This window comes from Toxorhynchites rutilus, chromosome 1, assembly GCF_029784135.1.
Source record: "Toxorhynchites rutilus septentrionalis strain SRP chromosome 1, ASM2978413v1, whole genome shotgun sequence".
NCBI lineage: Eukaryota > Metazoa > Arthropoda > Insecta > Diptera > Culicidae > Toxorhynchites > Toxorhynchites rutilus.
The window spans coordinates 93,134,136-93,150,055 of NC_073744.1; the positions used below are offsets into that span (position 1 = coordinate 93,134,136).

Consider the following 15,920-nt stretch of genomic DNA (forward strand, 5'->3'; position numbering starts at 1 on the left):
CCAGACCCAGAGCCCAGTGAAAATAGTCCTCGACTACGACCCGACAGGAACGAGGAGAAGAAGTGCGCCGCGGGTAAGATGGTACGATGGTAACGCGGGTAAGATGGAAGCCGACTTGCCGATCCTACACAGACTGCATGACTGGCGACAAACAGCTATGGATCGGAGTGAATGGGGACGACTTTTGTGTACAGCATTGCTAATTAAGTAAATAAATAAGTTAGAGACATCAACGGAAAATAATTTATTCAAAAGCTTTCCTTTTTGATTTTTAATGACTTATTTTCCGTTTACACTTTATACAATTCATTTGTTCATGAAATTGTGAACTCGAACTTCAAGTGGTTAAAAAAATAAATTGCCAGTTTTAAATGTCGGTTCGTACGGTTCTAAGTAGATGTCAAAATTGGTGGCTATCTTCTTCTTCTATTGAAGACCATTGTAGAATCCTGAGATTGCACTCATGTTTGTTCGCTTAAGATAAAGGATGTGTTCGCTTAAGATAAACTATGTATCATGTGCCTCTGGTCAATCAGGAATATCTGACAACGAGTATGAATTGGACTTGCCTACTCTTCAAACGATCGCAAGCGCGAACAGGATTACATGTTTAGTTTTTAAATTGCTTCCTTATTTTTGCCTGAATTTCTGTAGGGAATTCGTGTACACATTTCAAGCTGCACAATTTACAATATGTATAAAGGTATTGAAAACTACATTTACTTTTTTTGCATACAACTCTGGAACATGTTCTACATTTACAACCGATCACTATGAAATATTCTATTGAAGTGGTCTGCTTCACGGAAGGCGGTGGACAGAACGGATCTCGCATCAAAAAACATGGTTCGTGAAATGTTACGTTCTTGGCGAATGGAGCTTGCTGTTCAAAACAATCGTAAAACTCGGTCCAGTTGCATAATTCACATGTGAATTTTTTTATTTGTTCCGTTTCTTCCATGGTCACCTGAAAATAGTTGTTATCTTTAATGTATAATTTTCAACAGAAAGTCATCTAAATTCAGTATTTACTGTTGCTTTTTTGGCCACCAAAATGGGGTGTGAGTGGTACAATGGTATTTCTCTGCCACTAATAAGTTATCATTTTTTCCAATTTTTTCGATTCTTAGTAGAGCCAGTCCAACAGAATTTTTTACACCTCTCAATTTTCCAACGATTTGTCCTTGCTGATTTTTTATTTCCGTATCTTTTGCAATACTATGCTCATCGATAGGTTCGTTGAAAAATAAAGGCATAATCCGTTTTCTCACAACTCCTGTGTGGTATGTACGTGCAGTCAATTCTTGGCCAATGTAGCAACCTTTGTGAAAACTTACTCCGTGCATGTAATCGCAATTGTATTCCAACGGAAAGCATTTATTCTGAGGAATATTGTCTAAACCTTCTCCAATTCCAAGAGAATATCGGTGTTCGTCATATGAAATTTTGCCGTCTATCTTAACATCGTTGTAAAGCGCTTTCTGTAAATTTTCATCGGACATCGATTCGGTTATAATTCTGTATCCCAGTTCTTTCAGACGTGGATCTCTGTGAACCATAATCTCGTTGTGTTTCTGATTAAAAATATTGCTAAGGTTGCTTTTTCCGTTTTTCACGAAGGTCACCCAAAGATCCAAGTTGGTTCTAATTATTTTCACCTTCTTTCTGATACGAAAAAGATTCAAATGCTTTTGAAAATTTTCAGCAGTTTGTGACTCGCATTCCACCAAAAAATCATGTTCATTTTTGGTTCTATGTATGATAGTATCATACAGGATTCTACCGGTCGAATTAAGAAACATTGCGTAGATGGAATTTGCATCGTGTTTCAAATGGTTCATGTCGTTGGTAATCAATCCTTGTAGGAAGGAACTCGCATCGGAACCTTGTACGCATAAGATCGATCGTGCCTGCAACTTTTGTAGTACCACGCTACTTAATAATCTGACGTGTATTGAACTTGATCCGTTAGGATATCTAGGCCTGATCAAAAACCCCAATCCAATCCTTCGGCCATATGAAAACATTGTCTACTTGCGAGAAATATTACCTAAGAATTCCACACTAACATTATCACATATATACTTACAACCTGAAACTACTATCTTTTCTCGAATTCGTCTTTTGTACAGAAAAGTGAACTATTTTTTCCAGCTGTATTTCCCAACACTTCGAATAAATTCCAGTGATCAATTTGTAAAAGTTACATGAATTCACATCACAATTCAAAATAGCGTTTTTCTAATCAAATCGTTGTTTGTTTATTGTTGGTAATTCAATTAAATATAGAATGTCAAATGCCTCAGAGCTTCGTTTGTTTACTGACTCTGAATTGAAAGGGACTAGGAATTTTAAACATCTACCGCCGCCAGAGATGCCAGGTTTGAAGACATGTCTTCATTTTGAAGACATTTGTATCACTGTGAGACTGTGAAACTGTGAAATATATGAAGACATTTCAGTATGCTAGCGTACGTAAGTTTTTGGAAGATATAATTTTCATGAAATTCTAACTATTGACCGAAAATACCGTCAAACGAAGTAGGACTTTTGTCTCAGGGTTATTCACTTGGTTCTTTCAAACTTTTCCCAACAGAAAATCCACAAGCATATAGAATAAATTCAACAATAAAGCTTGAAGTGAACTTGAAGTGGTCTAAATATATATTGTAACCAGAAGACGTTTGCGCTCGAGAATTCAAAAAATTGTGACATTGTATTTTTAATATTTTGGGCACATACTATAGAATAGATTAACCTAGATCTATCTTTCAACCACATTATGCCACTTCACAAATCGAAGGTTTCCCAGTTACATACCGTTTCCATAATAAGTTTTTATGAATATGGTGATCGCAGTTCCGTTTTTATGGAAGAATAGAGGTCAATCAACGGTTTATGAAGCCAATTAATATTTAGTTCACTGTTGCGCAATATTATCGTTGTTCACACTTCAAATGTTCAAGATAAGTTTAATGTAATGCGCTATATAATAATACCAATTGAGGGGCTCAAAATGAAAGCTTAGCGAACTTAGCTGGAAACACATTCTCAATTGAGGGGCTCAGATAGAAAGGGGTATAACTGATTTGATCGATTTCTCTTCGTCAACTTTTTCTTTAGTTAATAAATCAACTTCAGAAACATCCCAGTTTGAGTACAATTCGATAGATGAGGCTCTAACCTTTCTTCCACATTGTCAAATACAGCTGGGAATGTAATTGCAGCTATGTTATGACCAAAAGAGAGAGTCGATGTAGATAAATCGATGATGTCACTTACACCCCTTTCATTTTGAGCCCCTATTGTATTTGCCAATCGGTAAGATAGGTCAGAACCTCATCTATCGGATTGTATACCAAACTTAAATTGGAACGTTTTTGCAGTTGACTTATTGACTAAAGAAAAAGTTTGGTGAAGAGACATCGATCAAAAAAACTTACATCCATTCCATTCTAAGTCTCTCAATTATAATAAACGTTGAATAAGTTATTAAACTTTGTACAAAAATAAATTATGAAATTTAGTTTCCTCCGATATGATTGTGAAGACATTTGAAGACATTTTTTCGTATCATGTGAAGACATTTGAAAAAATCACCTGGCATCCCTGACCTCAGATTCAATTCTATGTTGAACCGCATTGAATTCTCTGCCAGAACATTGACATCAATACAACATAATTGGCACAATACTCACCGCTTCGTAAAGTTGCCATTCATATTCTGGATACCCAGACTTTTCAATATATAACTTGGGAAAATCAGCATTCTTTGTAGATACCCGATTAATCGATTGATTTTCTCTATTGTAGAGGTTTTGACACACGTCTTCAATTTCTATATAGGAGGTCACTCTACAAAAAAAGGTATCGATTATGATTGCACACCATTTGTATCAGATTTACATACCTAAACCATTAAACTAACGCATTTCGATGACCTCAATTCTGATCATGAGTTGTCCAATTTACTAATGTTATTTTGTCCACATGATTTCTATGGCAACCGCTTGGCGCGCTGCAGTTTGTTTATTGTGTCCTTCACACAAAGCAGAAAAAAAGTTCCTCTATGTTGAGTGTGTTGCGGTGAACACTTTTTAAATGCCCAATAAAATGCAATATTCTGAAGAAAGTCTATATATTAGAATGGATCAATATGATGACAGTAAACTCAAACAATGATAAATGCAACATCTACTTGAAAATTCGATTTTTTTCAATCAAAAATGGTGATTTCTAAAACCAGACAAACAATGATCATTTTTTGGACAAACCATGATCAGAGGTGGTCAAACCATGATCATAATTTCTCTTTGAGGAAAATCGTTAAAAAACATAAAAATTCAACCAATTCGGGCTCAATACACGTTTGTTTGTTTGTTTGTTTATTGTCCAGTAGCTTAAGATGTGAATCTTTTTCAAAAATTGATATTTGCTACGTCTTTATAGTATTACAATGTATGTAATTATGGTGAATCGTCAGTGGTCCAGGATATCATAATATCGAGCATGTTGTTTGGTTATGTAAAAAATGCAATTAATGAATTAAACTGGCTGCTGATCCTTTTAGCTCGATACACTTGACCCAGCGATGCTCCAACTTCTTTCATCCATCTGAAAAATACGTTTTCTCGAGGTCTGCAAAGTAGGCGAAGTGACTTTTTCAAGTTTGGAAACAAAACTTAGGTTCATATTTATGTAAATCTTTACTATTTAGACTTGTGTTTAAAAATGCTTACATTGTGACTTCTTGTCTTCTTCTGCATAATTGAATAACAGAAGAAGAGGGTAGTAATGGCTTTTAGGTATTTTGTGCACATTTTTGAATGTGGTTCTGGATTCTAACACGTTATCTCATCCAACTCGTTTGAAGGATACATGTTCATATAGGAAACGGTTTTTTCAGGGTTCCATTTGATGTATCAAAAGAGAAAAAATTACAGATTTTGAGCAATGAAAAAACTCAATTCAAATGCAATTACTACACACAAACACAGTCCTATGTCAAGATCCCGTCCGTGCCGCTAGGCCCAGACACACAAAATTTGTTAAGCAAAATATCACAACGATGTACAATTATATCGCTTACTTATACTAACTGATAGCTACCGTCATCGTCTCAATAATTAACTATTTGTCATAACGGTAAACCCACTATTTTTTAGGGTTCAAGAGAGCTTTCAAATTGAATTAATATATGTAGCGTTATAATGACTATCTTTGTTTATTAGATAAACAATTTGAACTTTATTGTTTTGATCAAGCGCGAATCATTCAAAACCGAAAACTCCAGTGTTTCATAACCATAGAACCAGGTGGAAACAATCACTCCTTTACAAAATTACCAGCATATTTCGAATAAATTACATCAAGTTTACAATTCGTAGCTCATCTTTAGTTCTCAATCAGTTAAAAAACCTATTCGGCTTACTATCAACTAAGCTACGGGATGCGTAAATTTATATCTCGCTCAACGCAAAGGTATCTGCTCATTTATACTCCTTACAACTTTCATACTGTCTGTTAGCTGCATCTATTTTTCGTATGATCGGCCCTTATAAGGTTTTCCAGCTGTATTTCCCAACACTTCGAATAAATTCCAGTGATCAATTTGTAAAAGTTACATGAATTCACATCACAATTCAAAATAGCGTTTTTCTAATCAAATCGTTGTTTGTTTATTGTTGGTAATTCAATTAAATATAGAATGTCAAATGCCTCAGAGCTTCGTTTGTTTACTGACTCTGAATTGAAAGGGACTAGGAATTTTAAACATCTACCGCCGCCAGAGATGCCAGGTTTGAAGACATGTCTTCATTTTGAAGACATTTGTATCACTGTGAGACTGTGAAACTGTGAAATATATGAAGACATTTCAGTATGCTAGCGTACGTAAGTTTTTGGAAGATATAATTTTCATGAAATTCTAACTATTGACCGAAAATACCGTCAAACGAAGTAGGACTTTTGTCTCAGGGTTATTCACTTGGTTCTTTCAAACTTTTCCCAACAGAAAATCCACAAGCATATAGAATAAATTCAACAATAAAGCTTGAAGTGAACTTGAAGTGGTCTAAATATATATTGTAACCAGAAGACGTTTGCGCTCGAGAATTCAAAAAATTGTGACATTGTATTTTTAATATTTTGGGCACATACTATAGAATAGATTAACCTAGATCTATCTTTCAACCACATTATGCCACTTCACAAATCGAAGGTTTCCCAGTTACATACCGTTTCAATAATAAGTTTTTATGAATATGGTGATCGCAGTTCCGTTTTTATGGAAGAATAGAGGTCAATCAACGGTTTATGAAGCCAATTAATATTTAGTTCACTGTTGCGCAATATTATCGTTGTTCACACTTCAAATGTTCAAGATAAGTTTAATGTAATGCGCTATATAATAATACCAATTGAGGGGCTCAAAATGAAAGCTTAGCGAACTTAGCTGGAAACACATTCTCAATTGAGGGGCTCAGATAGAAAGGGGTATAACTGATTTGATCGATTTCTCTTCGTCAACTTTTTCTTTAGTTAATAAATCAACTTCAGAAACATCCCAGTTTGAGTACAATTCGATAGATGAGGCTCTAACCTTTCTTCCACATTGTCAAATACAGCTGGGAATGTAATTGCAGCTATGTTATGACCAAAAGAGAGAGTCGATGTAGATAAATCGATGATGTCACTTACACCCCTTTCATTTTGAGCCCCTATTGTATTTGCCAATCGGTAAGATAGGTCAGAACCTCATCTATCGGATTGTATACCAAACTTAAATTGGAACGTTTTTGCAGTTGACTTATTGACTAAAGAAAAAGTTTGGTGAAGAGACATCGATCAAAAAAACTTACATCCATTCCATTCTAAGTCTCTCAATTATAATAAACGTTGAATAAGTTATTAAACTTTGTACAAAAATAAATTATGAAATTTAGTTTCCTCCGATATGATTGTGAAGACATTTGAAGACATTTTTTCGTATCATGTGAAGACATTTGAAAAAATCACCTGGCATCCCTGACCTCAGATTCAATTCTATGTTGAACCGCATTGAATTCTCTGCCAGAACATTGACATCAATACAACATAATTGGCACAATACTCACCGCTTCGTAAAGTTGCCATTCATATTCTGGATACCCAGACTTTTCAATATATAACTTGGGAAAATCAGCATTCTTTGTAGATACCCGATTAATCGATTGATTTTCTCTATTGTAGAGGTTTTGACACACGTCTTCAATTTCTATATAGGAGGTCACTCTACAAAAAAAGGTATCGATTATGATTGCACACCATTTGTATCAGATTTACATACCTAAACCATTAAACTAACGCATTTCGATGACCTCAATTCTGATCATGAGTTGTCCAATTTACTAATGTTATTTTGTCCACATGATTTCTATGGCAACCGCTTGGCGCGCTGCAGTTTGTTTATTGTGTCCTTCACACAAAGCAGAAAAAAAGTTCCTCTATGTTGAGTGTGTTGCGGTGAACACTTTTTAAATGCCCAATAAAATGCAATATTCTGAAGAAAGTCTATATATTAGAATGGATCAATATGATGACAGTAAACTCAAACAATGATAAATGCAACATCTACTTGAAAATTCGATTTTTTTCAATCAAAAATGGTGATTTCTAAAACCAGACAAACAATGATCATTTTTTGGACAAACCATGATCAGAGGTGGTCAAACCATGATCATAATTTCTCTTTGAGGAAAATCGTTAAAAAACATAAAAATTCAACCAATTCGGGCTCAATACACGTTTGTTTGTTTGTTTGTTTATTGTCCAGTAGCTTAAGATGTGAATCTTTTTCAAAAATTGATATTTGCTACGTCTTTATAGTATTACAATGTATGTAATTATGGTGAATCGTCAGTGGTCCAGGATATCATAATATCGAGCATGTTGTTTGGTTATGTAAAAAATGCAATTAATGAATTAAACTGGCTGCTGATCCTTTTAGCTCGATACACTTGACCCAGCGATGCTCCAACTTCTTTCATCCATCTGAAAAATACGTTTTCTCGAGGTCTGCAAAGTAGGCGAAGTGACTTTTTCAAGTTTGGAAACAAAACTTAGGTTCATATTTATGTAAATCTTTACTATTTAGACTTGTGTTTAAAAATGCTTACATTGTGACTTCTTGTCTTCTTCTGCATAATTGAATAACAGAAGAAGAGGGTAGTAATGGCTTTTAGGTATTTTGTGCACATTTTTGAATGTGGTTCTGGATTCTAACACGTTATCTCATCCAACTCGTTTGAAGGATACATGTTCATATAGGAAACGGTTTTTTCAGGGTTCCATTTGATGTATCAAAAGAGAAAAAATTACAGATTTTGAGCAATGAAAAAACTCAATTCAAATGCAATTACTACACACAAACACAGTCCTATGTCAAGATCCCGTCCGTGCCGCTAGGCCCAGACACACAAAATTTGTTAAGCAAAATATCACAACGATGTACAATTATATCGCTTACTTATACTAACTGATAGCTACCGTCATCGTCTCAATAATTAACTATTTGTCATAACGGTAAACCCACTATTTTTTAGGGTTCAAGAGAGCTTTCAAATTGAATTAATATATGTAGCGTTATAATGACTATCTTTGTTTATTAGATAAACAATTTGAACTTTATTGTTTTGATCAAGCGCGAATCATTCAAAACCGAAAACTCCAGTGTTTCATAACCATAGAACCAGGTGGAAACAATCACTCCTTTACAAAATTACCAGCATATTTCGAATAAATTACATCAAGTTTACAATTCGTAGCTCATCTTTAGTTCTCAATCAGTTAAAAAACCTATTCGGCTTACTATCAACTAAGCTACGGGATGCGTAAATTTATATCTCGCTCAACGCAAAGGTATCTGCTCATTTATACTCCTTACAACTTTCATACTGTCTGTTAGCTGCATCTATTTTTCGTATGATCGGCCCTTATAAGGTCCCGATTTTGAACTGGTGAATAAACAGGGTAGTCCACAATTGGAAACCCCAGTTAATGAACCATATATAGGTCTTCCGACTTTTTTTAACTGATGCGTTATCTGGTTGGAATACCATATCATCACAAATTGTGTACAAAAATAGTAAATGATTCAGAAGTACTTCCTCGAACTCCTGACTGTTCATTCGTGTTGGTGAAAAACCCACCTGAATTAGCTCTCTCTGGGGAAATTTCGTAATCAGGGACGAAAACTAATTGTCTACCAGGTGTGTATCCCAACGAATGTCTCACTGAATGGTAAAAGTATGCATTGATGCAAGTTATAAATGATATATGCCATGACTGTTTGGGATCTTGATACAGACGAGACACAATCCTACACCAGTGGTCGAAGCAAAAACGACGGAAATTCGCCTCATGCACCTCATACACCTAATTGGAGGTGGGATACAGTAGAGATACTATATACACAGAAAATATCCCTTATCTTCTGTTCTACGTACTTTGCAGCTAAAGAAGCCGCCGAAAGCCACTGAATATGTTTTACATCACCCAAGACTCCATGTGTATCACCAATCACTATGACCGGTGTGATGAAAAAGTATGCAAGCCAACATTGGCATTAACATGTTTTACATTATTAGTGTTAAGTACGAATTGCACCAATGCAAAGAGAGAGATCCCGCGAGGGTGGCCTAGACGGATTGCGCGTCTAGTTGGAGGGCAATTCTAATTCCTTCGTTCACCGTATCACCCTAATCAAGTGATACCTGGTTAAACTAGGTCGCAGATCTGCGTTCGAATGTTCGATCTGGACCTGCGATTTAAACATCCTCCTTTCTATCGGCTCTATGGCCGCTCAGAGTCATGCTAGTGGCTGCATGTCGTTGGGCATCAATCGTTGGTCACTCTACGTTCGGTAATACGCTGTGGTTACTCCGACTATAAGAACTACTCATTCGAGGTGAAGTGCTCGAGAATTTGAGATCATACCTTCAGTTTGAGGATAGAGTTCATACTGATTTCAGTATAGCTGTTACGAACAGGATGGGCAAAGTTTTGGTATGGAAAACATGGAGGTAGCAATAAATTTTCTATTCAGTAATGGAACATAATATTCCGGGGATATAAACCAAAGGATGTAACTATGCTTCATGAATTCAATAGCTTCAAGCTCTCAACTCGCATGAAACCGATTGCAGAAATACTATTTACATTATTTTACTATCCTCCAATATACTAGGTCGATCCGATAAGTACTTAACTTCATCGTCCGATGGTGTCAGTATCGCAAGAGAGATTACTATCGTGTAGTACATTCTCGTAAACGGCTACTGTCAAAGTTTCAACCGAATCTGATTCGTACTTTTGGTGTGAAAAATGGAAAAAGAGCAATATTGGTCGGTGATTCGATTCTTGTTTTTGGAAGGGAAATCGCGCAGCGAAATCAAAGAGCGCTTGGATGCTGTATACGGTGACTCTTCTCCTTCGATGGCGACCGTCAAAAATTGGTTTAACGAGTTGCAACGTGGTCGCACGTCGGTTTTTGATGAGCCACGCCCAATTGCCTCGATAACGGCTACCACGGAAGATAACGTGACAAAATTGACGTATTGGCAGACCGTCGATTGAAAGTGCGCGAGTTAGCGGGAACAGTAGGCATCTCAAAAGACCGCATGGGTCATAACTTGCATAAAATTCTGGGCATAAGAAAGCTGTCGGCGCAATGGGTGCCACGTTTGCTCACTCCGGACAACAAGCGCAACCGTGAGACCGGTTCAAAGCAGTGTTTGACGCTTTTTAAGCGCAATCAGAAGGAGTTTCTTTGTCGTTTCGTGACCGTCGACAAAACATGAATCCACTGGTACAAACCAGAGACCAAGGAACAAGTCGAAATAGTGGACTTTACCCGGTGAACGTGCTCCGAAGAAGGCAAAGACGGTCCTATCGGCCGGAAAGGTGATGGCCACCGTTTTCTGGGATTCACAAGGTGTGATATACATCGGCTACCAGGAGAAGGGCTAAACGGTCACAGGGCTCTACTATGCCAAACTATTGGGCCGATTCACCGCCGAATTGCAGAAAAAACTAAAAAACTTAAAGACGCCACCAGACGTCGACACTGTACCACTGTCATCGCAAATAGATTTAGGCCATGTCCTCACTGCAGCGGGACGATATTTTTATTCTCACACATTACACCGTGCCAGCGGCGTGTCTTTGCATGTTTTAACTGTCAATAATTGTGTGCGTAAGAACGAATGACGTTTGGTTTTGTTTTGAAATATTCCAGCAAAGTTGAACGTATCCTGATCAAAACCTCGACGACGATAACCGTATTTTCTATACTATATGTAACGTAAACGTAAACATATGTAAAATATGCATGTTCTATCGATTTTATTCGACACTATTTTGAAATGTCTTCACAAAATTAAATATCTTCGTAGTGAATGTAATGGAAATAAAATAAAATCTAAATGAAATCATGCATTTACAATCGGCAAAGCTCCTCCCCATGCGCGCAGTAATGAATACTACTACATGCAAAGAAGCGAAGAAGTACAAATATCGCCTGCGTGAAGCGTTTTTTTTGCACGCCAGAAACACGCCAAAACCTCGCTCAAGACACTGCAATGAGAACATAGCCTTAATATGGAACTCGCTGTCGCGGTAATTTTATGCTGAGCGTTCGAAATATCGAACAGTAACTTTGATAATTTTCCATGACTTTAAAGCAACCATATGGTCAGGCTTTGGCATCTAATGATAGCTTAGTTTCGTAGCTACCACTTACTTTCAATTTCATTCAATTTTGTATAACTTTATTGGGCAAAAAATCGGCTTAAAGCAACTATGTATGAAAAATACGTAACCTAACATAACCTAACAAATACAAAACCTGATAAAATTGTAAATATGTAAACTTTTCTGAAGTATTACTTTGATGAAAGAACACACATTGTGAAATAGGAAAAAAATCATTGGATTGAACCGTAACCTAATGAAAAATTTAGGAAACATTGAACGAAAACTGTGTCTAACGATGATTTTGTATTATAATAGTAATTATTTGTGGAACAAACAGGAAATGCATCGACAAATTGTTAAGTGAGTGTCAGGACTACATGTGTTAGGTAATCAAACAATATGAAGTAAAAATTTTCATTCAAACTTTTATATTTTACACTGCACTTGGCCCTTTTGATCAGATAGAGAAGTATTTACCTCCCACCTTTTAATGTGGGGCCATAATTTGGGCCCCGAACTCGATGTTTACAAAAATGTCATTACAGGTCTGTCCAATTAGCCAAATGTCGTATTAAATGTAAATTACTGTATATGGACTGAACAAAAAAATACAAGAAAACAAGTCGCTGGAAGTTCCTAGAAATCCTTCTATATCATCTTTTGGTGCCCCATAAAAACAGGCATTAATTTTTAGTTTACTAGCTCTTTATACTTTCATGAATTCAGTTGCTTACTTTGAATTAATAACAGGAAAAAAGAATTTCGTTATATGTGTTGGAGTATCAAAAATTACTCTGTTTTGAGGAGACTTAATTAGATGACTATTAAAAACTGAATAAAGACGAAGGAAACATATTTTCTGGAGTTTTTTCATTCTATTATATTGTGCGTCTATTCCCTAACTGGACACGACGGTTGGAAATATTCGCTCTTCAAACAGTCGTGGAAATAGTCGCTTTATTGTGACAGATAAATATGTCAAGAATGACAAATCCGATTAGCGCCTTTGCTCATTATTTTACGAGTATTTTTGTGGAATTTCAAAGATTGCATGAAAAACGTACGTTAGGTCGATATCAATACAAAATATCATTGATTGTACGGTTATTTTTTCCTGGGAATATTACGATCATAATTAGATACAAGCTACAAGAAGTTCAAATTAACTATTAGTTCCTGATTCATGGATTATAAATGAGAAGGAATAATAACTCTCCGCAAACGGTAGAGAATATTTCGAAAGATAGATGTAGACAAACGAATCTGTTTGATAATCCTGCTCCGAAAAAAATTACTATATGAACTATATGAACTATTGAACATCGAAACATATGTTGTTGAATCAAGCTGTTTTCAATGGATCCCATTAAAATTAAAACTCTTTTTTCCTGACGATGATGTCTTTGCAAATAAAGAGATCATGCGCAACCGCAACATTTGAAAGAAAGTTGAAGGGGTGACCAGTGCACCCTAACAACTCTGATAATGCTTCCTTTGCAATCCAGGCTTTTAGTCGCATGCGATGTACTCACTCGCGATATTTTGCAGTGCAACTCTTTTTAATCGTGCGCGATATCGCGAGATAATCTGTCATAAACTGTCTATCAATCCTGCATCCCTCTAATTATACTGCCATTATATGTTATGGACAAGGTCGTACTAGATTGGTGGAACAAAATCATATTGCTAGAAGTTTGAATGCAAGTAAATTCCAGATAATTAATAATTGAAAAGCTAACAAATTCAATCGAATATTAACAAAAATGTGTAAAAATAATTATGATATTATGCAGCAGTACGCTTGCAATAGGTGATCGACTCAGCTCTCCGTTAATGAACGTATCATATGTATAGAGCTGAACATTTATTTTGATATATCGTCCCACCCATCTAGCATATATTGTTCCACCTGTCTGATATATGTAGTATCTCCTGTCAAAGCAACGCGATTTTCGCAACCAAAGCTTCGAGAGTTCTATCTTTTTTCGCACTGCTAGTGGTAATTTCGCGCTTTGCTCTGATTGGTTGACGAATAAAAATCGTTATTGTAGAAAAAAAATCGCGGTCATTGTGAATGATTGTAAATCCGGCATAACGGCTTATTTAAAAAAGAAAATATTTTTATTGTCAGATATGTCAGGGGCGAACAGGGATTTGACGTCATCGTATTCCGCTGTATCGGGCAGTAACTCTATGCAGTAACGGGAAACGATACGTCTACTGTCAGTTTTCTTCTGCAAAAATGAATTAAGTTATGAAGTGCGTGGTGACTTTAAAATGCAATTTATGTAATTTCACCTTCGCATGTTAGAATTAGCAGTTCGTTTTAAAGTCAGAGAAAGAAATGTCGGTCCAACTGGTCGATGCAAGTGGTAAAGATGATTTAAAGACGCAGTTTGTGACTCGGGAAGGCGAGTATAGATTAATGACGCTGTCGGAATACTCTCGTCCAAACCGTGTTGGATATCAAAATAATCAAAGTAATCCTCAAGTAAGGGTTTCTTTAATAACATTACCATCGCAAGTCGCGCAGCAAGCTCAGGGAAGCAGCAGCCACAGCGGGAGTTCAAATCTATCATCAACGCAACCCGGAAGTTCGAGCTCGGTGATGTGTTCAAATGGACTGGAACAAAATGCTATCAATGGAATCTCACCGAACTGTACTCCACCCATTGGAGGCGACAGAATATGTTTCAATTACGGAAAGGAACTGTATGTTTATGCATATCGGGGAGTGAAAAAGGTATTTAATTTTGATTCATTTATTTTTTGTTATTTTTGAACCTGGTTGTTTCGATATTCAATCAGGATAACTCGAACAACATTGCACAAAACCTTTTCTCACAGATGTATGTGGAACAGAGAGCACAATGTTGAAAGAAGAAAAAAAAACTTGTCTATTCCAAATGCTTATTACACTATATAAAATCTATGTTTGAAAGTTTGAAATGAACTCGAATTAAAACAGAATATTATTGTAGTGTAATCAAATATGTTTCATATAGATGTATTGTTAATGAATTGATAATCAGGTGGTTGAAGTTTCACGTTTTAAAATACATACGTGCTTATCTACTTTAATGGTAATATACAAAAAATAATAATAACTTAACTTTGATTTTCTCAACGTAGTATTCTCGTATGAAATTTCATTTAGTTCTTAATTGATGTGTTGTGTACTGGATCACCAACAGAATTATATTTGACCTGCGGGCCCTTGGTCATACTGCTTGACCAAGGGAGTTTATTCTGACTTACAAAGTGTTTATGAACTGTATTCACCCAGCTTCAGTACATTGCACAGTAAGTACAATACAGTAAATTGTAACGCTACACTAACCCTTCATAGTTACTATTTATGAGAAGACTTGAGTTGAATGTGAATCTATTTTATAACAAATTGAGGAGTACAGTAAATTGATCGATTGTTGAAGAAATTACGTAATTTTATACATTTAATTAAAGTATTTTCGACATGACGGGTATAGATATGCTTGTCAAATCCGACAACATTGTGGAACTTCGCTTCCAAGTTACGAGGAAATACTCAAGAGTAGCATTATTCGGTTCGATCCAAAATAATTTTATGTCAGAATAGAACAATAGGAAAGTTGCAGTCGAATTTCGTTTATATACACTGGAGTCGCTTTTCACGCGGGGATACGTGCCGCGTAAACAAAAACCGGGTGAATTTTCAAATCCGTATAAAAATTTAACAAACAGTGAATTATCAATTAAAAATGCAACTCATGTTTTAACAAATGATTAACTGATTTTTTTTGTATGCTGCAATCATGATATCTGTATCTCCTTTTATTTCTCAGCTACTAATCGGTGATAAAATACAAACTTATTTCGTGAAAAGTCACATCAATTAGTACATTGAATTTGTACGCGGTTGATATGTGCTGCGTAAAAAAACCGCGTAAATATCGAAATCCGCGTAACAAAAACCGCGTAAATTCCGAAATCCGCGTAAAAATAAACCGCGTAAATTCCAAAAACGCGTAAAAAAAAACCGCGTATAAAAAAACCGCGTAAAAAGCGACTTCAGTGTAGTCATTTTTTTCATACACAGTATGAATAAAGGTTTCTGTATGAAATTCAAAGAAATATAAAACGATTTAATATTAACAGGCATAAGCTTTTGAACTACACAAAATTGACGAAACGTGCGAATCACACGA

At 35.9% G+C, this 15,920-nt stretch overlaps 2 protein-coding genes across 2 annotated transcripts in view; one reads left to right on the forward strand and one right to left on the reverse strand.

Annotated features, from left to right (window-relative positions):
- Positions 1-827: 827 nt before the first annotated feature.
- Positions 828-2,324, reverse strand: LOC129775887 (putative transferase CAF17 homolog, mitochondrial). Its single transcript, XM_055781083.1, has 3 exons — positions 2,090-2,324; positions 1,033-2,030; positions 828-967 (listed from the first exon to the last, which is right to left on the reverse strand). Exons 2-3 carry the CDS (start codon positions 2,025-2,027, stop codon positions 964-966), a joined length of 999 nt encoding a protein of 332 aa, XP_055637058.1. The 5' UTR covers positions 2,028-2,030; positions 2,090-2,324; the 3' UTR covers positions 828-963.
- An 11,589-nt stretch (positions 2,325-13,913) lies between these two features.
- Positions 13,914-15,920, forward strand: part of LOC129765989 (WD repeat-containing protein 20) — a 66,945-nt gene continuing 64,938 nt past the window's right edge. Inside the window, exon 1 of the mRNA XM_055766454.1 lies at positions 13,914-14,476. Coding sequence (XP_055622429.1) covers positions 14,078-14,476 — 399 coding nt within the window. The 5' untranslated portion in view covers positions 13,914-14,077. The remainder of the gene's footprint in view (positions 14,477-15,920) is intronic.